General features: G+C 41.0%; 1 protein-coding gene across 2 annotated transcripts in view; it reads left to right on the top strand.

The window, feature by feature from the left end:
* The window catches only part of HEATR5B (HEAT repeat containing 5B), a 136,971-nt gene that overhangs the window by 52,232 nt on the left and 57,339 nt on the right, over positions 1-27,400 (top strand). For both annotated transcript variants that reach the window (XM_075535810.1, XM_075535809.1), the window contains exons 20-25: positions 454-643; positions 2,224-2,393; positions 8,397-8,541; positions 12,633-12,872; positions 13,361-13,612; positions 26,535-26,716. In XM_075535810.1, coding sequence (XP_075391925.1) covers positions 454-643; positions 2,224-2,393; positions 8,397-8,541; positions 12,633-12,872; positions 13,361-13,612; positions 26,535-26,716 — 1,179 coding nt within the window. The remainder of the gene's footprint in view (positions 1-453; positions 644-2,223; positions 2,394-8,396; positions 8,542-12,632; positions 12,873-13,360; positions 13,613-26,534; positions 26,717-27,400) is intronic.

The raw sequence follows: 27,400 nt of genomic DNA, 5'->3' as shown, positions 1-27,400 counted from the left end.
ATGTATTAAGTGTAAAGGCGAGTACTTTGAAGGTGATAAGATTGTTTTAAATACATAGCTTTGAGAAAAAAAATTCCACTGGGAGGGATACCCCCTTGTACTTGATGTCTATAGCATCCACTAGCTCAAAAGCTTGTTGTTTAAGTCACTGTTTTTTGGAAGCGTGAAATACAGGAATATTATGATAGGAGGAAATTAATTCATTGTTAAAATTTTATTTGTAAAAAAAAAATTTTTATTTGTGACACTCAAAGCCATGCTACAGAGAAACTTAAATCATCAAATTTGCATACCAGTTGCTTATTTCTTAAGGAGTATTTTTAATGTACCTCTAGATTATTGATTACAAACTAAGATCTTAGTATTTACTAAGTGTTGAGTCTTTTTATAAAAATCAATCCAGGATCTGTGAATTGTTCCTTAGAACTAAAAGAAAATTATATTTTATTCCAGACCTGGTCTCTTCATTCACTTGCGTTGATAGTGGATTCTAGTGGCCCCATGTATCGGGGTTATGTGGAACCGACGTTATCTCTGGTTCTGACCTTGTTGTTGACAGTTCCACCTTCACACACAGAAGTTCATCAGTGTTTGGGTAGATGCTTGGGCGCAATAATAACCACAGTTGGCCCCGAATTGCAAGGTAAGTAAATGTGTTTTAAATTAAAGTAACGAGATAGTTAATTACTGTCTTTCCATTTACTCAACATCACTATCATACCACTTAATAATTATGTATTAATAATGCTTGCAATTTATACAAGTCCTGGCACATTGTTTTTTACACATGCCATTTATTTAATCCTGACAGTACCCCTGTGAATTGAACACACAAGACATTTCTAAGGAACTCTTACTTGGGAGTCTGGTGAAAAAAAGATAAAGTTGAAGGTCCTTTGACATGAAATACTGAAATACTGTCCATTTATTTCTCCAGACTTTCCCCCCCTTTTTTACTTTGGAATTTTAAGGATCAGGAACATAGTCTGAAAAACCACTACTGTAAGGTAGATAAGAGTTCCTTTTTTGTGTGAAGAAGCAAAATCAGAGAAGATAAATAACTTGCCTTTATACAACTAATGAATGGCTTGGCTAGTAAGTAGGATTAAGTCTGAAGTCCATGTTCTCACCACTCACTCAAGTTGATTCCTGAGACTTTGATTTGAGTGGCCTGATAGGACGGGCTAGGACAGCTCTGGTTTTCTGAGACTGTAACTCTACAGGAGTAGAAAGCCTGGTCCCTGGGCTGCGGAGCAGCTCGTGGTTTCAAAGTGAAAGGTAGGAGGAGCACGTCCCATAACTACTTCGCACCAGGACTCCTTACCACTCAGTTCCAGTGAAGTCAGTTGGTTAATGGTTATAGTAGATAGTCACATCAGCAAATATGTGTATTTTTAATATGTAGAATATGTCAGCATTTTCTTCCCCCCTGCAAACACCCCCTTGCACTCATCGTTTATCAGTGCTTTCTGTGGGTCAGACCGTCACATACATCACCTCGTTTAATTGCCATTGCGACAGAGATCGGTGATATCCCCACTCCAGAGATGAAGTGCAGACGCCAAGAGAGATTAAGAAACATTTCCTATTTCATATAGACGGAATGGGTGGTCAGAGCCAGAGCTATGTAGCTCTGTTGCTTCCAGATGGCCAGACATTTATTTAAGCTAAAGAAATGTGCCAAGAAAACACACATTTCTGTGTCGGTGTCACCTTTTTGATAAAGTAAGGCTGCTTTTTCTGTCTGTGAATGTCTGAGGGCTATGGGCAGAAGAAGCATACCATTGGTTAAGCATGGGTGTTTATCCTTGCTTAATCTTGAAATCCATATAAAATGGTTTTGTTTTATATTGATAGCAACCTTAAATCCTTTCTATCTAGCCATAGATGAAGGATAGCATAAGTAATATCAATGAAGCTGTCATATAATAATAGAGTTATGTTGATTGACCACAGAATAAGAAATCATTGGATCCTGAGTATAAAACAATGACAAGTTTGAAAGAATAAATGTCAGCCTACCTAAATCTAAGAAAGTTGCATTATTAACATTCAAAGACAGTTGTATTTTCAAACCACTGTTGTGGACCTTGTGTGTTTTTTATTTTTGTAGCTATCTGATTAATAATTAGAGGTCTTTAAGGAGGTAATTGTTTTCTAGGAATATTGTTTTAATAATAAAATAGTTGTATTTTACTTTTTTCCCCTCTATTTTGCTTCTAGGAAACGGAGCGATAATTTCTACAATCCGTTCCTCTTGTTTGGTGGGTTGTGCAATAACCCAGGACCATTCAGACTCTCTGGTTCAGGCCGCGGCCATCTCCTGCCTTCAGCAGCTTCACATGTTCGCGCCAAGACATGTCAATCTATCTAGTCTTGTTCCTAGTCTCTGTGTAAGTATAAAACTGCTTTATTCATTGATTGGGGTAGAAAGTCCCCAAATTTGTCTCCCAAATGACCAACTAAAACAAACTCCCCAAAAAGTATGTCCTGGATTGTGCATTCTAGAGTTTCAACTCAGTGTCACTGAGTCACCATTTTTAGTTACCGATTTTCTTTTTAACCTCTTAAAATAGACTTTGAAAAACTAGAGTTTCAAATAGCTCTTTAGAAAATAAGATGGAAAATTTCCACCAACTTTAAAAACCCCTTTATATTTCTTGGTGAGGAATGCATCAAATATTTAGTCTTCTCTTATATTTTTATTATCTACATCTTGATTAACCACTTGTGCAGATTAGTTGCTATCACTATAATATTCATTTGTCAGGCATCATGCAAAATGCTGGGAAATATTTGTGGATGACATAAGAGCAGAAATCTGTCACATTAAAGTTTATAATTTATGAGGGATGTGGACAAAGTAATTATTTACAAAGTACGTGCTAGAAAAGGCCATGGACTCGAAGAGAGCGGGTAACAGGGGTCTATTACAGTCTAGGTAGTCAGAAAAGATTTCCCTGAAATTGGTAGTTATTTCAGGGGCATCAGAAAGGAGGTACATAAGATGTTAAAGCTTCCACAAGCTTCTGGGTCTTATTAGTAGCCCTGGTCCACTAATTGGTGATGTACTTAGAGTCTGTGTAAATTAAGAAAAAGTAAAGCGAAAATTAAGGGAATCTGTAACTGTTCCTATAAAAGTGTCAACAGTATTTTTGTTTTTTTACAGTCGTGATGGTGTGAGCTGCAGGATAGATTGGGGTTAGCTCTGAAAATGGCATAGTAGTAGAATGGACAGCATTTGGGTGCTGGGGAGGAAGACTTGGAAGACCCTGAGACAGAAAGTAGTGTGATATTTAAGGAATTGATTAGTTATTGTGTTTAAAGCTGGAAAAGTCCGAGTATTGCAGAGTGGCCCAAGCCAAGGCTGGACAATTCACCAGGTGACAGTTCATACGGGACTTTCTATTAAACATATATTAAACCTTTGAGCACTTTATTTTATGATGAGAAGCCATTAGAAAGGATTCTACAGAAGAATCTATGGTCAGATTTGCACTTTTTAAATTTCATTCATATTATAGAGTGGGGAAATGGGCTTTACAGGGTGAGAATTACTGTGATCAGCCAGGAGATGACAGTAGCTTGCTGTAAGTTGATTGCAATGGACTTGGGAAAAGTAAATGAATATGGTTGATATTTAGGAAGAAGGTTTGACAAAGATTTTACTGCTAAACTGATTGTAGTGTGACAAGAAGACGTCTGCGGCGCAAGTATAGTGATCCATTTCCTGACATTGGGACCACTGGAGGAGGAAGAAAGTTAGGAAGAGTGAAATTATGAACCTGATTGTATACATGTAGTCAGTTATTTGACCTGAAGCTTTGGAAAGAGGTCCTGGCAGCAGATTCCCCCTTTGTGATAGTTTGTCGTTTGTTTTCTTAAGTGTTCTTTTTCCAGACATTTTTAATCCAGGTAGAATGAAATTCTTGACTTCAACCTTTTTTTTTTTTACTTCAACCTTTATGCATAGGAATAATTATGTCAACTTTTTCTCAAGTACCCAAACACTTGGGTGCAAGAATTAAGCAACCAGATTTTGATATATCCATAGTTGGACTTGGGCCAAGCAAATTAGATTAAATTGCAGCAGGATAAACGTGTTAAAAATAATGCTAAGATCTTAGATTGTGAGATCTCATGTGGATCTTCCATTGTGGTTAGGTGCTAGCCTGTCGATTCTAACTCAGAGCGATCCTGTAGGGCAGAGAACTGTCTCATAGGCATTATCCCAGCTACTCCCTTCCTGGGAGCAGAGCACCAGGTCTTTTTCTCCTTAGGAAAGTGGGTCCAAACAGCTCTAGTTTTGGGTAGCAGCAGGCACCACCAGGATGCCTCCTTTGGATTAAGGGTTGATACATAAGAAGAAAGCAAGGCCTTATTGATGTAGCCATGCGATATTATTGTTGAGGTAGAAGGAGGTCGTTTTCCAGGTTGAGGTGGAGGAACTGAAAATTTAGGTATTAGATCAATGGTATTTTTAGCATTGTCAACAAGAATGGCTGCTGTTTTACACTGGACCAGTGGGATCTAAATCAGCTTGGACCATCGAGGCGAACAGGGTAGAAACCAGGTACATAGGAAATGTCTTCAGAGAACATCCACAAAGAATGCAGTCAACTAAACGATCCTCAGCGGATGGTTTGTCAACAGTGGGCTCAGACATAACAACAATTGGGAGGATGGGATAGGCCTGGGCAGTGTTTCATTCTGTTCACTCTAAATTGGAACCAATTCAATGGAACCTAGCAGCAACAAAGTTGTATTCACTAAATTGTATTCTGCAACAAAACCGTAGCATCCTACCAAAGCCTTGATCTGAGTTAAGTCTCAGCTCATAGGTAACATCTCTTGAGCAGGATGAACTTGTTACATGATATAGTTTATACAGACAAATGTGACAAATGTGATGAAGGCACCCCTCAGGTTGTCTGGTTCCTCTCTCCCTTTTTTTCTTCTTAAGTATAATTGGGCTGATAATCACAAGGTCGGAGATTCAAACCCACTCCACAGGAGGAAAATGAGGCTGAATGTGCCCATAAAAATCCAGCCTCAAAAAAAATTATTAAAAGAAAAAGGAAGGGGGACGACCCATTCTTAATAATGTTTTTTTTCAGATATGACCCCCAAAAGGCATGAAAATAAAAAAATCAAAATAAAGAACTATAACCTCATAAAACAATTTTTAAAAAATCCAGCCTCAGAAGTCTTAGGGACCAGATCTTCATTATCCTCCATAGGGTCACTAATCAGCTTGATGGCAGTTATCAGATGAGACATAGTTTAGAGCATCTGGTAACAAAGTAACGCAAGTTTATTTGTTTGTTTTTATCTTAGTGGAATTTATCCATAAGCCATAGGAGGTACAAAACATTTTGCATGCATTGTGCAATCTATAACGTCTCCAAGCTGATTTGGTTAGCAGAGTATCAGAGGTTTTTTTGCAGGGTTTGTTCACGCACTATTCTGAAATGAGAGGGTATGCAACTGGTGGAAGGAAATGATGTGGCAGGTTACAAAGTGAGAAAAAGGGCCATGCAAGCTGTTATCTTGTTTCCACATTGACTAAGGTCCTCAAGCTCTCTGCACTGACCAGATCTATTGACATAAACTAAAAATAGCCCCCACACGAGTGTACTTAATGACATAATATTTTTATAATTTTATGTTCATATCTATTCAATAGTTGTCAGCAGAAATGACCATTAGGAGAGTCGTTGTTCAGCAGGTGCAGTGGCAATCAGGTGCTGTCTGGCATTGCCCCAGGCTCACAAGTGTTCTTGTTGGAGCCGTGGTTGCAGCCACTGTCACTCACCTTGTCCAGGGCCTTGCTCTTTGGTGCTGCCCTTCTCTACCAAGCATGATCGACTTCTCCAGAAAATGGTCTCTCCTGACTCATGTCCAAAGTATGTAAGATGAAGTGGCGGAGGGGAAAAAAATGAGGCGCTGATACCAAGGACTCAAGAAGAAAGAAAATGTTTTGAAAATGATGATGGGAACAAATGTACAAATATGCTTGACACAATGGATGTACGTATGTATTGTGATAAGAGCTGTATGAGCCCCCAATAAAATGATTTTTTTTAAATGAAAGAAAAATAGTTGCTGTCGAGTCAGTTCCCCCTCATGTGTTTGTCAGGCTAGGACAATACTCTGTTGACTTGTTATGACTAATTTTGGATTTGGAAGTTGTTTACCAGAACTTTATTCCAAGTATGTTTGGGATAAATGCATACCGTCAATCTTTTGGTTTACAGATTACCTTACTCAAAAGAAATGTGATTTCATCAGAAAATGTATGAAGTAGTCAGAGTCACCAAATGATATAATAGTATTCGAATTTGTATGGTGGTAGCACTATTATAAATGTTAGTTTTGTAAGTTATAAATTATGGAAATATAACTTGAATTCTAAATTATTTATTAATTTCATTAAAATGTACAATCTAGAATTGGTAAGGAGCCCCTGCTTACCCAGAGACGCTCAGAAGCAAGTGATCTCCTTCTGAAGAGATAAGCCATAGGGCACTTCCTGACACGTGAGAAACTGGCGTGATGGCAGCTGACTTAAGCAATGTTAAGGAGTGAGGAGATCACCATATCTTAATTTGTCAGTAATGCAAAATATCCCTCTTGAGTCCTCAAATCCTTTGGCCCACAATCATTTTCTGAATTGGGTTCCTTTCAAGAATGTATTATTCACTTCCTTGCTTAAAAGAGCAGCACATGAAACGCAATTTAATATTTCCTTATGGATTAGGTCTATAAAATGATAGCAGCTAACATTTACTGAGCAATTACCACATGTCAGACACCATTTTTAAGCATTTCACTGGTAAGAACCTATTTTTATTCTAGCATGTTGGATATGAAAGGATCAAGGTGTGGGTAGTTTTAGCAACTTATCTAAGTTCACACAGAAGTGACTGAGCCAGAATTCAAACTCAGTTTGGTGCATGAGTCCTTAACCATTATGTGTTATGCACCTTCTTTTTAATTTTTTAATATCATTTTATCAGGCGCTTATATAACTCTTATCACAATCCATACATCTATCCATTGTGTCAAGCACATTTGTACATTTATTGCCCTCAGCATTTTAAAAACATTTGTTTTCTACTTGAGCCCTTGATATCAGCTCCTCATTTTTCCCCCTCCCTCCTTGCTCCCCCCGCATGAACCCTTGATAGTTTATAAATTATTATTATTTTGTTATGTCCTGCACTGTCTGGCATCTCTTTTCACCCACTTATCTGTTGTCCATCCCCCAGGGAAGTGGTTATATGTAGATCCTTGTAATCAGTTCTCTCTTTGCACCCACCCTCCCATTATGCAGCTTCTGATATGCTGGTGCATGTATGATGCTGTCCGGGACTTTTGAGGAAAAAAGAAACAAATGCTCATATTATGATCCCAATTTTGTAAATCTTTCCCGTGTTTTTCTTTGCTTGGTTTTTGTTTTGAACTAATACCCTTCGGGGCGCCAGATGAGACTTTGTACTCCATAAAGAGCTACAGTCTCGGAAACTTACAGGGACAATTCTACCCCGTCCTACAGCGTGGCTAGGAGTCTGTGAGGGTCTTTGTTGTTTTGAATGATTTCTGCAGTCACTTTCCCTGCTCACAGCAGCTCTCTGCCCCCAAACTTTTAAGTTACCATTTTTACTACCTGACCTCTTAAAGTGTAGATCTCAAGGGTTAGTAAGAACCATGTATAAAATAAGGAGTCAAGAAATTCTGCTGAATTTTATTTATTTATTTGTGTTTTAAACATAGCATTTATTTATTCACCATTTTATTGGGGGCTCATACAACTCTTATCACAATCCATACATACATCAAATAATAAAGCACATTCGTTACCCTCATCCTCAAAATATTTGCTCTCCACCTAAGTAAGCCCCTGACATCAGCCTATTTTTCCCTTTCCCTCCCCGTCCCCTTCTCCCTCATGAACCCGTGATAATTTATAAATTATTATTTTGTCATATCTTGCCCTGTCCAACGTCTCCCTTCACCTACTTTTCTGTTGTCTGTCCCCCAGGGAGGAGGTTATATGTAGATCCCTGTAATCGGTTCCTCCTTTCCACCCACCCTCCCTCCATCCTTCCGAAATTGCCATTCCACCACTAGTCCTGAAGGCATCATCTGTCCGATCCTGTTGCATATTTTTTAAGTATATTATACAGACTTAAATGCTCAGATCTTGGGACACCTGTTTTGGCTACTAAATTTTTTATTACTATTATCTTCCGCAAAGCCTTATTTTGGCAGTTTTAAACTGGTGGACTTGCACAATGAACTTTCTACACGAGTAAATACTGCATATTCATTAGGCCAGTGGCATTAAAGAATTAGCTTCAATTTCTCCTCCCTTAAATTCTTATTGGTTACAGGTTCACTTATGTAGTTCCCACTTGTTACTTCGACGGGCAGCTGTGGCATGTCTCCGGCAACTTGCGCAAAGAGAGGCGGCAGAAGTGTGTGAATACGCCATGAGCCTAGCTAAAAACGCTGGGGACAAAGAGAGCAGTGGCGCCAGTAAGTTTGTCCTCATCATCCTTGGGGTGTGGGTGTGCGGGTGTGGTTTGGGCCAATTAGTTTTCCATTCAACACTTTATGTACATTTGTTTCTTACCAGCTGTACTCTCCAGTGTAAGAGGAATTGTCCCACTTCTTCCTGGCTCCTCTTCTTTTCTTGCCTTAGGAGCTTTGTTTTGGAGTAAACACTGCCCCCTTTTGTTGATATTGTTAATTGCTCTGAAAGTTACTTCCTGCCACGTGTTACTGTTCACTTTCAAGGTCGGCAGTTGTTTGTCTGCAAGGTGATCTCCGTGAGTGGGTTCAGTTCCAGGCTTGAAGGATGTCTAAGGGCCCTAGTGTAGGTAGCCCCACCAGTCTCTATCAGACCTTTGTTATGATATTGAATTTTGTTCTACATTTTCATCCCCTTCTATCTAGGTCCTCTCTTGTCCCTGACGGTAGTGTCAGTAGTGGTAGCTTGGCACCACGTAGTTCTTCTGTCTCAAGGTAGTGGATACTGTATTTTGTAAGATCCCAGTTGTTAACACAGTAGGCTATAGAACCTTGACATTGTGAACAACGTGATACCAGTTAACTTGGCTATTTCCCAAGACTGTGGTCCTAAGCCCCAGAGCCCAGTAACTAATGCTCTTAAGGTGTTTAGTTATAGCAAAGACTTTGTCATAACTTTGCCCCTGTTTGCTCTCCCATTGCCATTGAGTTGATTCTGACTGCTCGCGACCTTATTGGACAGAGTAAAACAGCTCCTGTGGGTTTCCCAGATTGTAACTCGCTCTGGGAGTAGAAAGTTTGATCTTTCTCCACTTGGAGCAGCAGGTGGTTTCAAACTGCTGACCTGTGGTGAACCAACATGTAATGTCTTAATTAATAGTCTCTATATCTAGGTTCTAATATCGATCCACTGCAATGTCTACACAGAACTACAGACAATGTTTATGATTAAAGGGTTTATTAAGAAAGTTAACAAGTGGTAATGCAAGTGAGAAATGCTCAGGGTTGAGTTCCTTATCAGGGCATGTTACAAGGTTCTCATGTTTGCTAACAAATGCCCCATTCCCACTCTGCTATTAAGTCTCAACCTGAAGGCGTTCAGCTAACCTCCCCAGGTCAGCACACCCAGCTCCCTTAATTAATGCCCAGAGACACCCCAATATAGTAAGCTTCAATTGAAAAGTACTTAGCTCTACTGCCCTGGGTCAGCAAGTCCACCTTCCTCGACCATTAAGTGCCCAGAAGCACCCCACTGAGCAAGCCAGCCTCCTGCACAAAACACTCATCTTTACTTGCTCTGTGGGTGGAGAAGTCCATCACCCTATGCCATGCTCTGACTCATGGTTCTGTTGCTGCTCCTCTGATACTACTGCTGTCATCGGGATCCAGGTGGTTCGCTGCACAGGCATCTCAGGTCCAGAGGATGCACTTGACTCCTGGCTCTTGCTGATAATGAGATTCCCCCTCCTCTTCCTGCTTCTCAGAAGAGAAACTCATTCAGGGAAAGGTCATTTGGAGGGAATTAGAGACTTTGGCTAGTAGAGCCACATTCAAAACCTTGCTGCCCCTGCCCCTGCCCCTACTCTGCCACCCGGACTGCCTGCTATACAGATATATGTGGATGTTTTTATAGCACATACAAATACATATTAGAAATAGCTTAGTAGAGTAGTAGGTCACATGGTCAGCAGTTCAAACCCAGCAGTCACTCCTTAAGAGAAGGGTAAGACTTTCCGTTCTCTTAAAGATGTGCAGCTTCAAACCCACAGAGGCAGTTTGAGGTTGTTTTTTGTGGGACGTGGGATATATATAGTCATAGTATAGTACCATTTGCTTATTGACACCTGTGCCGCTTGCCTATCTGCCTGTGTGTGCACTCACAGGTTGTTGCTTGCTATTCCTGATATTGCGGACTGTGTGCAACACTGTGTGCCTTTGTTGTCTGTAGCTCTGTGCTCCTCTTAGTTTCCTTCCTAACGTACTTTTTTAGTCAAATATAGACTTATTGAGCATTCTCTGGAGAATTGTGTAAAATAACACTAATAAGTATGGGGTGAAGAACATCAGGAGCTTACTTTATTGTCAGATTAAATGTTAATCATAAAGATAAGTAAACTGGAGACCATATCGTGTCAAATATATATGTATATATAACTATAGTCTTCTTCAGTCTCATGTTGAACCTGAGTTGGAAGAGACGAGGCTGGTGTCAGAATGTACAATCATGAGCCAGAGGAACCCGAGCAGTTGCGGAAATTGTGTATTGGTGGACTGAGCCTGAGCTTTGAAACCACGGACAGTAGTCTCATAGAACATTTTAAGAAATGGGGCACACTCACAGATTGTGTGGTGATGAGAGACGCCCAAACAAACCTTTCCAGAGGCATTGGTTTGTGACTTCTCTTGCATTAGAGAGGTGGAGGCAGCAATGTGTGCCCAGCTACACAAGCTTGATGGCGTGTAATGGAACCAAAGAGTACTGTGTTAGGAGAGGATTCTGTAAAGCCTGGTGCGCATTTAACAGTGAATAATTTTTTTTGTCATTGGCTTAAAAGAAGACAAAGAAGAATATAATTGGAGATACTGCTTTGAAAAGTGTGGCAAGATTGAAACCATAGAAGTCATGGGAGGATAGGTGGAGTGGGAACAAGAGGGTTTGCTTTTGCAACTTGGGGTGATCATGAGACAGTTGATAAAATTGTTGTTCAGAAATACAGCACTATTAATGGGCATAATTGTGAAGTGTAAAGGCCCTCTCAAAATGAGATCTATAGTCCGCTGGATCACAGAGCAGTCGTGGAGGTGGATCTGGTAACTTTAAGGAAGAAACTTTGGAGGTGGGAGAGGGAACGTTGGCCACGGTGAGAGCTTTGGTGGAAGAGGAGGCTATGTATGGGGGTGGAGGTGGCGGCAGTAGAGGTAGTTATGGAGGAGGTGATGGGGATCTATGGATTTGGAGGTGATTCTAGTCATAGAAGGGGGCTATGGTGGTGGGTATGATGTACCAAGGTGGTAGATGTGGTGGTGGTAGAGGATATAATGGTTACAAAGAAGGAAGAAAATTTGGTGGTTGTAACTGATGGTAGAAGAACTATAATGATTTGGGAAATTATAGTGGACAATATAATCAAATTATGGACCCATGAATGGCGTATCTTTGGTGGACGAAGCTCAGGCAGTCCTTATGGTGGCAGTTATGGATCTGGTGGTGGAATTGGTAGATACGTTAGCAGAAGGTTCTGGAAATTCGGCAGAAAAGGGCTGCAGTTCTTTGCAGGAGAGAGAGAGTTGTTTTCAGGAAAGCTGCAGGTTACTCTGAGACAGTTGTCCCGAATGCCTTAGAGGGACTGTCACGATCTACCCCGGAACGAGCAGTGATGCACAGTCAGAGAAGTTACCGCAGCTTCAACAGGAAACCCTTCTGGTTCAGGACAGCCGCAGACGCAGTTTGCAAAAAGGGCAGCTACTGATTAATGCAACACAGTGTCAATGAGATGTTCCTGAGGTCTTTAACCTGCTGTGGCTTTTCTTTTCATTACATCAGGTGTATTGATTGCCCTGAAATGACAGTAGTGGTACCAGGAATAAAAAGTTAAGGGATATTTAGCTCTTCAGTATTTGTGTAGTGCTCAGCTTTCCTATGTTTTAGTTCAGAAACTTTAACAAAACTCAGTTTTGAAGGTATTTCCTTGTGAGTTAATAAGTGAAGAAGATCATTGTTAATCACAATTTCCTGTGAGTTTATAAGTAAAGAAGAACACTTTATCTGAATTTTGCTAAAGAAACACCTGCTGACTTGCAGTTTAAGGGGAATCTATTCTCCCATTTCCAAGCCATGGTACGAATGGGTTTAACATGTAGGGAGAATAGCTTCTGTAGGTTTGAAATGTGTGCTTTTGATAGCAACTAGGATTGGGTATTTCAATTAGTATATTGGAGAATTTGATAGTATTTACATTTACCTTTTGAAAAAGATCTCAAAATTCATATATATAATTAGTTTTGTTTCTTTTGTGAATTATAATGATTATCATAATTGTTATCTATAGTATACAATAAAGCCTCATCTGTTTTCATTTGTAAAAATTCCTTTTCAGCTGCCAGTCCTTTCGCACCCGGGGTTGGGTCTCGGAGTGATATCCATTATCGACACCAGGGTGTTAACATAACAGAAACGGGTCTGGAAGGACTGCTTTTCGGAATGCTGGACCGAGAGACAGACAGAAAACTATGTTCCGATATTCATGACACTTTGGGCCATATGCTTTCATCACTGGCAATAGAAAAACTGTCCCATTGGCTAATGCTGTGTAAAGATGTCCTGGCAGCTTCTAGTGGTATGTATGTAATGTATTAAATCTGTTCTTAAAATAATGAAAATGGTTTTATTTCAATTTATATATGAGTAGATACATATGCATAAATTTGAGTTTACATTTAAATATACTAGTAATTTTGAACCTTAAATCTTTGTAAAACTGTTAAAGGTTAAGTTATAAACGATTGAACTTCCTGTATGTTTTATAAAAATAGCTAAGGTGAAACTCAATTTTTGTATATAAAATCCCGTTACGTAGATTACAAAACAAATCAAAAAGTGCATAATACAGGAAACAAACCTAGGGTAAAATAACACTTTCATTTTATCCTTTCTTGGTGCTAGATTATTTAAACAACAATAGTAAACTCATGGACACTTGTACTGACTTTGAGAGAACGAGAATGGCATCTTTTTAAAATGAGCCATCTTTTGATGTTAGTGCCATTGTGAAGCGTGTTTTTACTGGAGCGTGACTGCTGCACTGTGCTTATCTTTGGGCCACAGACATGAGCGCCGCTACCCTGCTAAGTGGTGGAAAAGACGACGAGGGCGAGAAGAAGGACGAGACGGATGATGACTCCATGTTCACCTCGCTGGGCGAGGACGACCAGTCAAAGCCCTTCGTGGCGCCTCGCTGGGCCACGCGGGTGTTTGCTGCGGACTGCCTGTGCCGGATCTTCAGTCTGTGTGAGCATGCAGACCAGGCTCACTTCGACCTCGCCATGGCGCGCTCCGCCAAACTGCGAAACCCAACAAGTAAACTCAGAATCAGCACTTCTTTTTTCCACTGCGTTTGCTAAGTTTGCAGTATGTTCCCTCTTTAAGACGTGCTCCAAGTGGTTCCTTTCAGTTATTTCAATTCCCTGTTACCGTAGTTCTTCTCCCATCTACCTGCATTCCATCCGTCACACTCTTTGATCCCTATTTGGAAGATAGCTTGAAGAAGTTGGTGCTTTGTGTGTATGTACATATATAAAAATTTGTCATTAGGATAACACTGAAGTATCTTTTCGTAGAACTCTGTCCCAATTTTAGCCTTCAGTGTAAAAGAGATGGACAAACTCTTAAGTGGGTGATCTATGTCAGCCATGGAGAATGGCAGATTTCATGAATGCTAGGCCAGATTTACAATGCTCAGGCTTCAGAAATGCCATCGGGTGTTTTTTAAAAGGTGAAAATTATTTGTTAGTAACTCACTGCTGCTTATATTTTATCAGCTTTCTATCTCACATAGCTCCTGCATCTGATACAGGAGATGTGCAGACATGATGAAATCCAGTATCTTCATTTTACAGTTGAAGAAACCAGAGAAATGAGAGAGGTGGAATAGTAACAGTTTCCTGTTCTATACTTTTTTTTCATCATCCTGTCATTTTTTAGATAACTACAGACAAAAATGAAAATTTTCTTTCAGGTTATTTTGTTGTGTATAGAGAGAGCAGTGGAGTTCTCAAACAGATTACAAGTAAATGAAAGTCAGGTGAATATCATGTACAAAGTGTGAGTCAGTATAAGCTCACTGCCACCAAGTGAATTCCAACTCATGGCAACCCTGTAAGACAGTAGAATTGCCCCTGGGTTTCCAAGCTTGTGGGAGCAGAAAGCCTCTATGTCTCCGGGAATCTAAATATAGGGTATCAGGAAAACAGAATAAATCTTGTACATCGTGTCTTTATGCCCTTATTCAGCAAATGTGCACTGAATCCTGTCATTTGTCATGAGGAGCTCTGGTGTGTAAGCATTCAAGTACTGACTAAAAGCTTTCAAACCCACTAGCTGCTGCTCAGGAGATAGCTGGGACAATCTGCTTCAGTCAAGATTTACCAGTTTGAAAACCCTGCGGGGCAATTTTCCTCTGCCCTGTAGGGACACTGATTCAGAAGAATTGCATCTGTAGCCCGCTGGGTTGGTTGTGGTCATTCTTTGCTAAAATTATGGCTATAAATAAGAAAGAAACACAAGCTATGTTTTTGAAAAATTTATAGTGTGGAAGATAGAGTCTGACTTACCATTCATAAAATTATTATGTGAATAGCAACATTGGCGAAATTGATGGTAGTATTAATAGGATAACCATATTACCTATGGGACTTATTTATAATATTCCCCAATACCATGGTAATGCTGACTCTGAAGTTGACCAGGGACATATATAAACCATAGATACATGGGTAAATTTTGAGCTCTCACTTAATTGAGAGCCCTAATCTATGAATAATTAATTCTATGACATGGCCCTAGTCAATACTTGGCCTCATGAAGAGATCACTGAAGCAATCATGTGGTGCCTGGCTATCAGAAAACTTAGCGTTTGGGGTCTTAAAAGCTTGTCTTAAAACAATAAGCCATTTTAAGTGAGGTGTCAGCTAAATCTTTACACAAGAAGTACACTAACCAACATGAATAAGTAATTAGTAACAATAAAATCCAGTATCAGAGGAGAAGACTGTATCAGAGCTTAAACTCTGAGCACCCAGTTTGCAGAAGGCTCTGAATGACAGTGAAAGACCCAGATCCATTTGCAGGGTCCCACATGAGCTAAGTCTTCATTGAAGTCCCTGGCACGTTCACTAAGGATATGAATAGCCTTTCCCCTTGACAGCATGCATTGGGATATAGATTAGTGCAGATACTGCTTGGTTAAAACTTAACATCTTGCCATTTGTTTTCCTTTTAACCCATTTCATCCTAGTTTTTTTACATTCTGCTGTCTTTTGGATTGAACGACTTCTGTGTTTTATTCTGGTGTAGTTGCTGTTTTTGTTTTCATCTGAATTATTTTCTTTTTATGAAACTCAGGATATGGAAATCTATAGAGAGAACAACTAGATTAATGTTTGTTTATGGTTATAACGGGCGATTGAGGAGAAATGGGGAGCTAATAATAATGGATATAAAAATGAAAAAAATGTTATATAATTGGATGATGAATTCACAACTCTTTAATATTCTTAAATATGGAATTATATGTTAATAAGACTATTTAAAAAGTAAAATATAGTATGTTCCAATAATGGTGTGATAGGGTAATTTGGAAAAAAATTTAAAGGAATATTCATTTCCTGAAGACCTGAGGTAGACCACATAGAAAAGAGGATTTTTAATCCTGGCCCAAAAAGTCCTGAGGACAATATCCCGGCTCAGAGCAGCCAATGCACAGAGAGGACCATATGGCCAGCCCACTATGAGACACAATATCCCGCCCTAACCCATAGCCCTACAGGGGACAACACTGGAGACACAGTATAGGAATTGTGCCCGTTCTGACCCCACCACACCGAGACAAAACACTAAGGGCATGTAACAGAACAGCAAGGGGAGCAGAGTAAAGAAGTCCCGAAGGAGTACCAAAAATAAACTTTGGAAAATAGTCCTATAAGTCAACAAACAGACATCTAGTTAAGAAAGACTGGATAAACAATCTGGAGGAGAAAACAACAGACCGGTGGTTCTGTGGGGACATGGGAGGTGGGGGAAAGGAAGTAGTGTTAACCAACCGAGGGACAAGGGAACAACAAGTGATCCAAAATCAGTGGCAAGGAGGGTGTAGGAGGCCTGGGAGAGATTGACCAAGGGCATTGTAACTGAGAGGAGTTGCTGAAACCCAAGTGAAGGCTGAACACATGATGGCGGGACAAGCGGAAAGTCAAAGGAAATAGAGGAAAGAACTAGGACACAAAGGGCATTTATAGAGGTCTAAATACAGGCATGTACATATGTAAATGTATTTATATATGAGGATGGGGAAATAGATCTATGTGCATATTCTTACAGGTTAAATATTAAGGTAGCAGATGGACGTTGGGCCTCCACTCAAGTACTCCCTCAATACAAGAATACTTTGTTCTATTAAATTGGCATTCCATGATGCTCACCTTTCCAACATGATCACTGAAGGCAAAGCAGGTGCAGAAGCAAATGTGGGGAAAAAGGCTGATGGTGCCTGGCTATCAAAAGATATAGTGTCTGGGGTCTTAAAGGCTTGAATGTAAACAAGTGGCCATCTAGCTCAGAAGCAACAAAGCCCACACGGAAGAAGCACACCAACCTGTGTGATCACGAGGTGTTGAAGGGATGAGGTATCAGGCATTAAAGAACAAAAAATCATATGGTGAATGAAGGGGAGTGTAGACTGGAGTCCCAAGGCCCATCTGTAGGCAATTGGACATCCCCATGCAGGGGGTCATGGGGAGGACATGAGCTAGTCAGGGTGTAGTATAGCAACGATGAAACACAACTTGCCTCTAGTTCCTAAATACTTCCTCCTCTCCCACTATCATGATCCCAATTCTACTTTACAAATTTGGCTAGACCAGAGGATGTTCACTGGTACAAATTGGAACTGGAAATACAGGGAATCCAGGACAGATGATCCCTTCAGGACCAGTAGTGAGAGTGGCAATACCGGGAGGGTGGAGGGAAAGTGGGGTAGAAAATTACAAGGATCTACATATAACCTCTTCCCTCAGGAATGGACAGCAGAAAAGAGGGTAATTGGACAGTGTGACATATGACAAAATAATAATAATTTTTAAATTATTAAGGGTTCATTAGGGAGCGGGGAACAGGGAGGTAGGGGGGAAATGAACAGATACCAAGGGCTCAAGTAGAAAGCAAATGTTTTGAGAATGATGATTGCAACAAATGTGCTTGACACAATGGATGGATGTATGGATTTTGATAAGAGTTGTAAGAGCCCCCAATAAAATGAAAATAAATAAATAGAAAAGAGGGTGTTAAAACTGGATTTCAAAGATAAAAGGTTTTCGTCGCAGAAACGGAGAGGATGATTGCAGCAGTTTCTCATTGCTACTGCAACAAATCACCAGAAACTGTATCTACATGCAGAATCCATTTGTTACCCTCTGGTTCTGTGGTGCACAAGTCTCACTGCACTAAAGCCAAGGTGTCACACGTCGGGGCTGCTTTCTTTTCTTCTAGAGGCTTTAGGGGGGTTAGGGTGTGAATTGTGCCCCTCCAAATTATGTGTTAGAATTTACTGCTAGGCATGTATATAAGGAGCCCTGGTGGGGTAGTGGGCTATGCATTGGGCTGCTAACCACGGGTCAGTAGTTCAAACTTACCAGCTGCTTCGAGGGGGAAAGATGAGGATTTCTCCTCTCATAAAGATTTACAGCTTTAGAAACTATATAGGGTTGCTCTGAGTTGCAGTCGACTGTATGGCAGTGGGGCTGGGGTGTACCTGTGGCTCAGAAGTCCTAGTGGCAAAGTAGGTTATCTCTTGGCAAGGCATTAAGGTCAACGGTCTGAACTCATCATCTACTTACTGCACAGTAGGAAGAGGAGACTTTCTGCTTCCTTAAAGATGTAGCTGTAGTTTGAAAACCCAAAGGGGCTGTGCTAGGTTGCCCTATAGGGTCACTGTGAGTGAAAATCAACTTCTTGGCAGTGGATTTTTTTAAATTAAGAAATCATTTTATTGGAGCTCTTATATCCATACATCACTTGTATCAAACACATTTGTACAGATGTTGCCATCATTTTCAAAACATTTTCTTTCTGCTTGAGCCCTTGTATTAGCTTCTTTTTTCCCTCCCTCCCCTCTCATGGACCCCTGATAAATTATTATTATTTTCATATCTTACACCATTCGCTGTCTCCCTTTGCCTACGTTTCTGTTGTTTATCATCCCCCCCCCACCCCCCGGGCGGGGGCGGTTGGCTGGGGCTGGCTTTAACATGCCAATCATTGTAGTCAGTTCCTGTTTCTCTGCCTTCTCCCCGGAACCTCATGGTATCGTGGCTCCCATTCTGTTCCTGAGGGGTTTATCTGCCTGGATTCCATGTGTTGAGAGCTCTTATCTGTGCTAGTCAGTGTACATGCTCTGGTCTAGTTGGATTTATAAGGTAGAGCTGGGGGAAGCATTAGAGAACTAGAGGAATGTTGTGTGTTCTTTTGGTGCTATGCTGCATCCTGTCTGACTGGTTCCTTTCTTGTTACCCTTCCATGAGGGAATGTCCAATTGGGTTTTGGGTCTCCTTTCCAATCCTCATCATTTGCATCAATATAGTTGTTTGTTTTGGGTCTTTCTGACTCCTGATACCTGATCCTGTGGACACTTCATGATCACACAGGCTGATATGCTTTTTCAATGTTGGCTTATTGCTTCTCTGCTAGGTGGCTGCTTGTTTAACTTCAAGTGTTTAAGACCCCAGATGCTATATCTTTAATAGCTGGGCACTATCAGCTTTCTTCACCACATTTGCTTATGCACCCATTTTGACCTCAGCAATTGTTTCAGGAAGGGGAGCATCACAGAATGAGTACTTGAGTCGAGACCTGATGCTTGTCTCCTACTTGATACTTAGCATTTAAATATATGTTCATAGACCTATATCCCTATTAATAGATTTATATATTACATATGTGTGTGCCTATATTTGTACCTCTATAAACGTCTTTTGCCTCCTAGTTCTTTCTTATTTCTTTTTACTTTCCTCCTGCCCCACTGTCATGTTCAACCTTCATTTCGCTCTCAGTACTTTCTCTCGGCTGCATGGCACTTGAGCAGACCCCACCAAGCAGTCGACACCCTCCTCACCATTGATTTTCGATCTCTTGTCCCCTCATCCTTGGGCTTATTCCTCCCCCCACCTTTTCTCCCACCTCCTCCTTACCCATGTCCTCCACCGGAGCTACCAGCCCCCTTATTTTCTCCTCAGGATTGGTTATCCTGCCTCTTTTGTGGATAGACACGAGGGGAAAAGAGAGAAAAGCTTATAAAGACTTCCAGGTCTGTGTGCTGACCCTTCTGATTGCTTTCCAGTAGGATCTGGTGACGTGCCCGCCAATTCCAGTCTCTTTTCAGGATTCCTCGGGACTTCGTTGCTTTGCTCCCCTTGCTGCTGTGTTGTGCTCCCTCTGTGTTTTGCTATGGTGTGCCGGGGATGGTGTGTGTGTCATACGGGGCACCATACCCACACTGTGTCTCCAGTGATGCCCCTCAGCACTGGGTTATTGAGGAGGCGTGGACTTGGTTTTATGTCTGTGGGTATAGTCTTGTTTTCATTGTTGTGTTAATGAGGCCCTATCAGCGAAGGAATTTATAGCTTTCTGGATTGTGAGAAATGCATTCTGCTCTTTGCAGTGCTCCACGTGTAGGATTTATATTACAACATTAGATAACTAAGAGGAGCCTGTTCTTTCTCCCCTTCTAGTGCCTGTCTGCATTCCCTGCCTGTTACCCCCTCCTCCCCTCAAAGCCAGACATGGTGACTCTGTGATCCTTGTCAATTTAGCATTCTCTCTCTGACTGGAAGCCAGGAAGATCAGCTTTTAAGGTCTCAAGTGACTAGGTTAGATTATATTAGATTGTTGCTCTAAGTGTCAGCCTATTATTACAGCACCGATTTAAAGTCTAAAGTCTCATCACCTCAAAAACCCTACATTTAATCAACTAAGACATACAAGTCACATCTGGTTCATTCTGGGGTACAGTCCTCTAGTTATATGCTCCCAAAACATAGTGGTGGGACAGACAATAGGATGAAAGGCAAGGGAAAATGTGAAAAGGAATAACTGTTAGTGGTGTAGATTTCTCCTGGCTGCTGATCACCAGGTTAGCTGTTCAAAACCACCAGTTGCTCTATGGAAAAAGATGAGACTTTCTACTCCTGTAAAGAGTTCCAGTCTCAGAAACCCTCAAGAGCAGTGTTACTCTGACCTATCACTGTCAGTCAGAATTAACTCTATGACAATGAGTTTGTAATCTAGATAGGCCGAGAATTTCTCAAATCACAATTCCTGTTGTCTTTTTTTTTTTAAGAAATACAAAAATCCGTTTTCCCATTGATTTATCTCTTTCCTTTTATGCTAAGAAATTAACCAGTCAAAACCAGTATACTCCAGGCTGTTGTTGGAAGTTTCCTTAGCCAAGTGTCCAGTACTCTCACTGATGGGTTCTACTTTCATGTAACTGCCTGGCACCATTCCAGTTAGCTCTCCGCTGCTCTCTAACAAGTACACCCTTTCAGTAATGTGCCCCTCGCTTCCTCTGAACCTCCCCAGCATCACCTTTAACATCCATAGTTCATGGCAGGCATTCTTTAAAGATAGTTTATACTTCACAAGCTCCTCACTGATAGGATTAGTAGCATCCATTATTTCTATTAAATCGCTTCAAGGTAATCTAAACCTTTTCTATTAGGCTTCTCAAAATTCTTGTCTCTAACCCCTGCTCAGTTCCAAAACTACGTGCCCAATTTTGGATAGCTGTCAGAGTAACACCACAATCTGTATTTGTTTTCCATAGCTATTGTAATAAACTACCACCCGTTTGTGACTTCAACAAAACGCATTGACTGTGTTATTATTCTGTAGGTCTGCAGTCCACCCTGTGGCTCAGTGGACTGAAGTCAAGGTACTGGCAGTTCTGCACGCCTCTCTAAGGCCCTGAGGAGCGCTCCATCTTCATGTCTTTCCCAGCTCTAGATCTGCCCCAGAATAATATTGCCAGTCATAGTATTCCTCTATCTTTATGTTAGCACTGTCACATTTCTTTCTCTCTGACTTAGGTTAGCAAAGGTTTTCTGCTTTTAAATAAGTCATTAAATTGGGCTCACTCAGATAATATAATTCTTTATCTCAGTAAAACTAAAACCAACCCACTGCCAACGAGTCGGTTCCTGGTAAGAGTGACCCAGAAGGACAGGGTGGAACTGCAGCGTGGGCTTCGGAGACTGTAAATCTTTACAGGAGCAGAAAGCCTCATCTTCCTCCCGACAAGGCCCAGCGGAGCTGCCCAGCTCATAATCCCCTCTGCCACCAGGGCTCAGAGGCTCTCAGTACAGACTCTTGCTCATGTCTGTAAAGGCCCCTTGCCACGGAAAGGAGCAAACTCCCCGGTGTCAGGGATTTGGACAGGAACAGTGGTGTAAGCAGAGGGAATAAGAGAACTTGTAAAGGAGTGGAAGCATAGATGTGCATACCACAGTGAAGGGGTAATGAAAATCCGTCTGTTGGCTTGCCTTCATTGTATTTAAGGGTTGTGTGTGTGTGTGTGTGTGTGTTCCTTGTACTTGCATTCTCAGAGATCGTCACAAGTTTTCTGAATATGATTGATCGTTGTTTACTCTTTTCTGCCTCCTTGTGGATCTCAAGCCTACTTGTGTGTTTTCAGGTTTTCTATCATTTTCTGTATTTCTCTCACCTCCGTTATATCCTTTTCATTTTTTATGGTTAATTTCTTATTCCAAGGGAACCATGACTTTATTGTAACTTAATGAGGACACTAGATGATTTTCAAAATTTTTATTTTAGTTTGTATAGAAAACTGTTTTCAAAAAAAAAGAAAACTGTTTTCAGAGGCTACCTTTTCTCTGAGTCACCAGACGTTTCCCTTGTATTCCATATTTACTCATATGACCTCAAAAGAGGAGAGTGTTCTCCACATTTGGAACTTGTTCAGCATGTGGGTGTTGTATATTTTAGGGGAGGTGTGGCCTGCTTATGCTCTGTCTTTTTTTTAGGGTTTTCACACCTGCAGCTGCACAATAAGCTGATAGAACAGCGCCCCACCTGTCATGCTTTGTCTCACTTGTCATTCAGATTCTGACAGGGTATGTGAAAATTAGGAAATCATGCAATGGATGTGTTATCCAGGATCTTCCTGCATCCTCCTCCTCTCCCTCCCTACTGTGCTTTAGTTGGAGGGAACTCCTACTCCTAGAGTACATAAACGCCCCTTAGGGATAAATGTTGAACTGCAAGGTCAATGGTTTGAACCCACCCATCATTTCCATAGCAGAGCATTGAAGCTGTCTGCTTTCGTAAAGATTGATTGCTTAAGAAACCCACATAGGGTCACTAAGAATCAGAATAGCGCCTATGACAGTGGGCTTGGGGGTTTACTAATTCCCAGTTCCTTTCTGCCCAGCATCCTTTCCCCACTCTCATTTCTTCCAGGGGTTCGTTCTTCTCCTTGGATTTTTTTTTCTCCTTGGATTTATAAAAGAGAGAGGCACCCTGATTTGAGGAAAGTTATAGATTGTTGTTGCTGCTGTTGTGCTTCGGTACCATTGCGTTGAACCTGGCGCATAGTGACCCCGGTGTGCAACAGCGCGTGACATTTCCCAGTCCACCCTCACAGTTGTTAGGTTTGAGCCTGCTTTGGCAGCCATTGTATCAGTCCAGCTCGTCAAAGGCCTGCGTCCTTTTTGCTCTCCGGCTACTTCACCCAGCATGACTTCCCTTCCCAGGGCAATGTCCTTTTTGATTATGAATGTAATGTCTTTCCTTTTGAATCTGTGACTCCCAGCAGGCTAACCATAGGATATTCTAACATTCTAACGCACTAACACATTGGATATTGATCTTTATGCTTTCCGTTTCATTTTCGACAACTTCAAATTTTCTGACTGGTACTCCATACATTCTAAGATTCTGATTATTAATTGATGTTTGCCACAGTTTCTTCTTCTTTTGGGTCAGTCATGCGCCATCAGCAAATGAAGGTGCCGAAGCCTTTACTTCCACAGACATACTCGATCCCCGTCATTATAGTGGACTATACTTTGAGAAGGGAGTTCTTCCTCAGCTATAATCATCTTCTGGCCCTGTCTTTCAGAATGGTTTGCCTTTAATTATAAGGTTTTCAGAGGCTTTTTTTTCTCTGACGTGAACAGTCTTGGCGGTAGAGATTATAAAGACATGACAGCATTTCGATGACTGAAGAAGGCATCATTTTTGTCCCAGAGACAATTGCAGGGACAGTCGTTTTGGATTTTGTAGATTGATCCAATGTAACACTCTGAATTGGGAGACAGTATGTAAGCAGAAGAATGAGTATTTTTATTTATAATGGAGGTTATATTTATTTTACATACTGTGAGTTAGCATATGAATATATCCATTTTAACTCAGTTTCTTCTCCCTTGGAAATCCCCAATTCTGGCTATCATTTTATATTTAGTATTATTGATAGTTTATTTTTTATTTTCTCAGTTAATGCTTCCACAGAGGATAAAGTGAGGACTTCTAGCCAAATATTTTTTCTTCTTCTTGCCCTCACTTTCAAGTCAAAAGATATTTCTTTTAAATTTTACATTCCAAAAGCAGTATTTTAGGTAAGCACTTGAAGATTTTGAAGATAATATTTCATAATCCTGATGTGGCCACCAGCACCACAAATTGGTCTGTGGAAATAGAAACTGCTTGGAGATCAACTGTTTGTGTATGAGTCATAGAATTAATTGCCACTACTTTAAAAGCCTTTGGTTCCTTGACCTTGGCAAATTCAAATACCAATGTCCATTAATATTTTTTTAAGTCCACTGATCTTTTCTTCTTCAGTATTGAGAGGTTGAAAGCGGAGGACGGGGCTGTGTACCGGCCAGAGGAAGGCTGGGTCCTGGGTCTTTCAGCACCAAGACGAGAGGTTGGAGACGGAGACGTGGAACAGAGATAGAATTCAGCCAGGAATGTGAAGTTGAGAAAGGCTTTATTGAGGCAGGGAAAGAACTCCCAGGAAGGAAGGGAGAGCAGGGAAGGACGGAGACATCTTGAACCCCCAGGCAGTTTCCGAGACCCAATGAGTTAGGTCAGGGAAATTGTGCCTGGCAGTGAGGCAGTGGGACCCATACAGAGCTTGAGCCCAGGACGTAGGTACTGATAAGGGAAGGAGGGCCTTCTGGGCTGCAGTTATAGGGTCTGAGTCAGGATGTGGTCTGTGAGTAAATCGTTCTGGAACGCTGAGGAAAGGGGCTGTACAGACCCGGCCTGGAGAGATAAGCTCCTTGGAATGCTGGAGGCAGGGACTGCACAGTCCAGCTCTGGCCTTGGAGGCAGGGGGAAGGGACCGCACAGTCCAGCAGGCGATCTTTCAGGGGAGCTAGGGGAGGCTGCTGCATGGTCCAGACCCGGCCCAAACAAATATGTAATTGCCATTAGTTAATCTTATCCAGTGTATTTTTATTTCATATTTTAATTTTTTCACCTCTCGTAATTTTAAAATCATTTTTCTGTTTTGAGCTCCTCATTGTACTCATGCATTTACTTTTCCTTTTTGAATACGTGTATAATAGTAGCTGGCTAAAGCCCCTGTCTGGTGATTCAGACTTTCATTTTTGGTCCTTTTTCTATTCTTTGTTTTTTTGTGTGTGTTTCCCCCTCTCATTGTGAGAATTATTTTCCTAATTCTTTGCATGCATGCTTTAAAAAATTTTTTTATACTAGATTGCAGACTTTGAAAATGTTATGTTAGTGCTGGATTTTGGTGTGTTCCTTTAAGTAGTGTTGAACTTTCTTCTGGGATAGAATTTGATTACTTGTAATTCTGCCAAGGCTTGCTTTGAGGTGTGTTAGGCAAGACCCAGTACCACCTTTACAACAGGGCTAAAAGAAAAAAGATTTCCCTTTTCGTGGGGGACTAGCTGCCACAACCAAATGGGCCCAAGGGGCAGTTGTGTAATTGAAGGGTAAATTAAAGGAACATAGAAGCCGTACAAGTGCTTACCTCTTCCATGGCAACCGGAGCCAGAGTGAGGGGTGCCTGTATTCTCTCACGAACTTCTGTGTCTCCAGCATGGAAGCCAAGTCCCACACATATGTAACAGGAAGGGGTTGTGTTAGAGGTATACACGGGACAGAAAGGGGTCAGGCTAGGGATGTAGCTGTAACAGCAGATATCTGTGACAAGATGGGCGGGTTCTAGAGTTCAGATGGTGGCCTAGCATTGATCATCTCTGAGCTGGCTTGGCTTCAAGTGTCCCTGAGCCCTTCTCCAGGAGAGCAGTCCATGATCCTTATCAGAGGGGATAGGCCTGACTTAGGGTGGGACAGGGAATAGGGTTCATTGCGCTTGGTGGCAGACAACCTGCAGGCTGACAGCCTTCAAGCAGAAAGCACACCTTCTACATATACAGTAACAACCACGTGCTTGCAAGCAGCACCTTAAAGCTGGCATCGTTACAGGGGTCCATTATGGGGAATAACCTTTATTAGGTGGTTGTGACTGGGATGTATCTCTAACTCATGGGCATGAAGGCCTCCCTCCGTGAGAGTCTCGGCCTCCCAGACTCCTTAAAATCTGAGCGAGGAGAATTTGTCCACAGGACACTGTCTTCCCAGTTCTCAGTTTGCCGCATCTTTTCTGTATGTGATGTTCATAAAAGCCATTTTCTCCTGGTGTGTGGGTTTAAATTTCAAACGACAAATCTAAGTTCTTCTAAAGTAGATGTTGGAAAACTGTAGTCTGCAGTTCAAGTCTGATTCACTGCCTATTGTTTTAAATAAAGTTTTATTGGTAGCTATGCTCATTTGTATGTGAATCGTCCATGGCTGCTTTCCTGCTATAAATAACAGAGTTATTGTAGAAACCATGTGTCCTGCAAAGTCAAAAGTATGTGCTGTCCATTCTTTGTAGAAAAATATGTCCACCCTGTCCTTAGAACACTAGGTTGGAGAAAGGTAATTAAGTTACTTTAGGTGTCCCTAGGCAGCGTGTAACTTCATCTACATCGCCATCTTGTTTAAAGGTTTCACAGTGTTCTTAAAAGAATTATATGAAAGGTATCTTGGAAGTGTAGCTTTATTTTTAAACACAATAAATACGTGGATTATAATGGCGTCTATTAGATACTTGGTTAGGGTTTTGTATTTTTACGTTATGACACCTATTTTTGGCAAATATCTCCTGTTTCCCTTCCGTGTTTATTTCTAGAGGACCTGTTGGTACTTCACCTCTCTGACCTGATTCGGATGGCATTCATGGCTGCCACTGATCACAGCAACCAGCTGCGGATGGCTGGTCTCCAAGCGCTGGAAGATATTATCAAGAAATTCGCCTCTGTGCCTGAGCCAGAATTTCCCGGTCATGTGATTCTGGAGCAGTATCAAGCTAATGTGAGTTGCTCTGTTTTGTTTAGAGGCTTAAAGGTGATCTTCCAGCCACCGTTAAAGGAGCAAAGACTTTCTGCAAGAATGTATTTGGAGCTGCTATCTACTCATTGCCATAGGAGATAGAGCTTTAGTAGATTGTCAGCTACACAGTTTCAGTCAGCGTACAGTTGAAGAGAGAGTGGTCTTAAGCCTCTTGTCGCTCTTTTTAAGTTGTGATAGCATAATAGAGATAAACTGGAATAGAAATCCTGTGTAGGCTTCCCAGTCTTGTGTTTAGCTAGTTAACCATGCCACTTAAACGATAAAAGGACCTTTTAAAAGAGTGTTGTGGATTTGGTGTTAATATTTTTATATGACCAGACTTGATAAACATTTGAAAAATAATAAAAGAATTGCTCTTAACATACTGAAAGATAAATGAACTTTTCATAAAAGCAGTTAAATTTTTTACTCATCAAATTAGATATCTTCAAATGATTTTTAAAAATTTCATTCTAAACTGAAATATACTTGGACAGGTGAAGAAGCTAGCCCATGTGGCTCTAGAAAACCTGTGTGCAATTATTTGTTCAGGATACAGGACTATGATGTTAAAACTTTTTATTAGAAAGAATTTTAAAAATACAGAAAAGTAACAATAATACAAAAAACTAATACCACCTTTACCCAGGGACTCAGACTCTGTGT

This window comes from Tenrec ecaudatus, chromosome 17, assembly GCF_050624435.1.
Source record: "Tenrec ecaudatus isolate mTenEca1 chromosome 17, mTenEca1.hap1, whole genome shotgun sequence".
In the NCBI taxonomy this organism is placed as follows: Eukaryota; Metazoa; Chordata; class Mammalia; order Afrosoricida; family Tenrecidae; genus Tenrec; species Tenrec ecaudatus.
The sequence above is the reverse complement of the archived record's forward strand: the minus strand, read 5'-3'. Positions and strand labels throughout refer to the sequence as shown.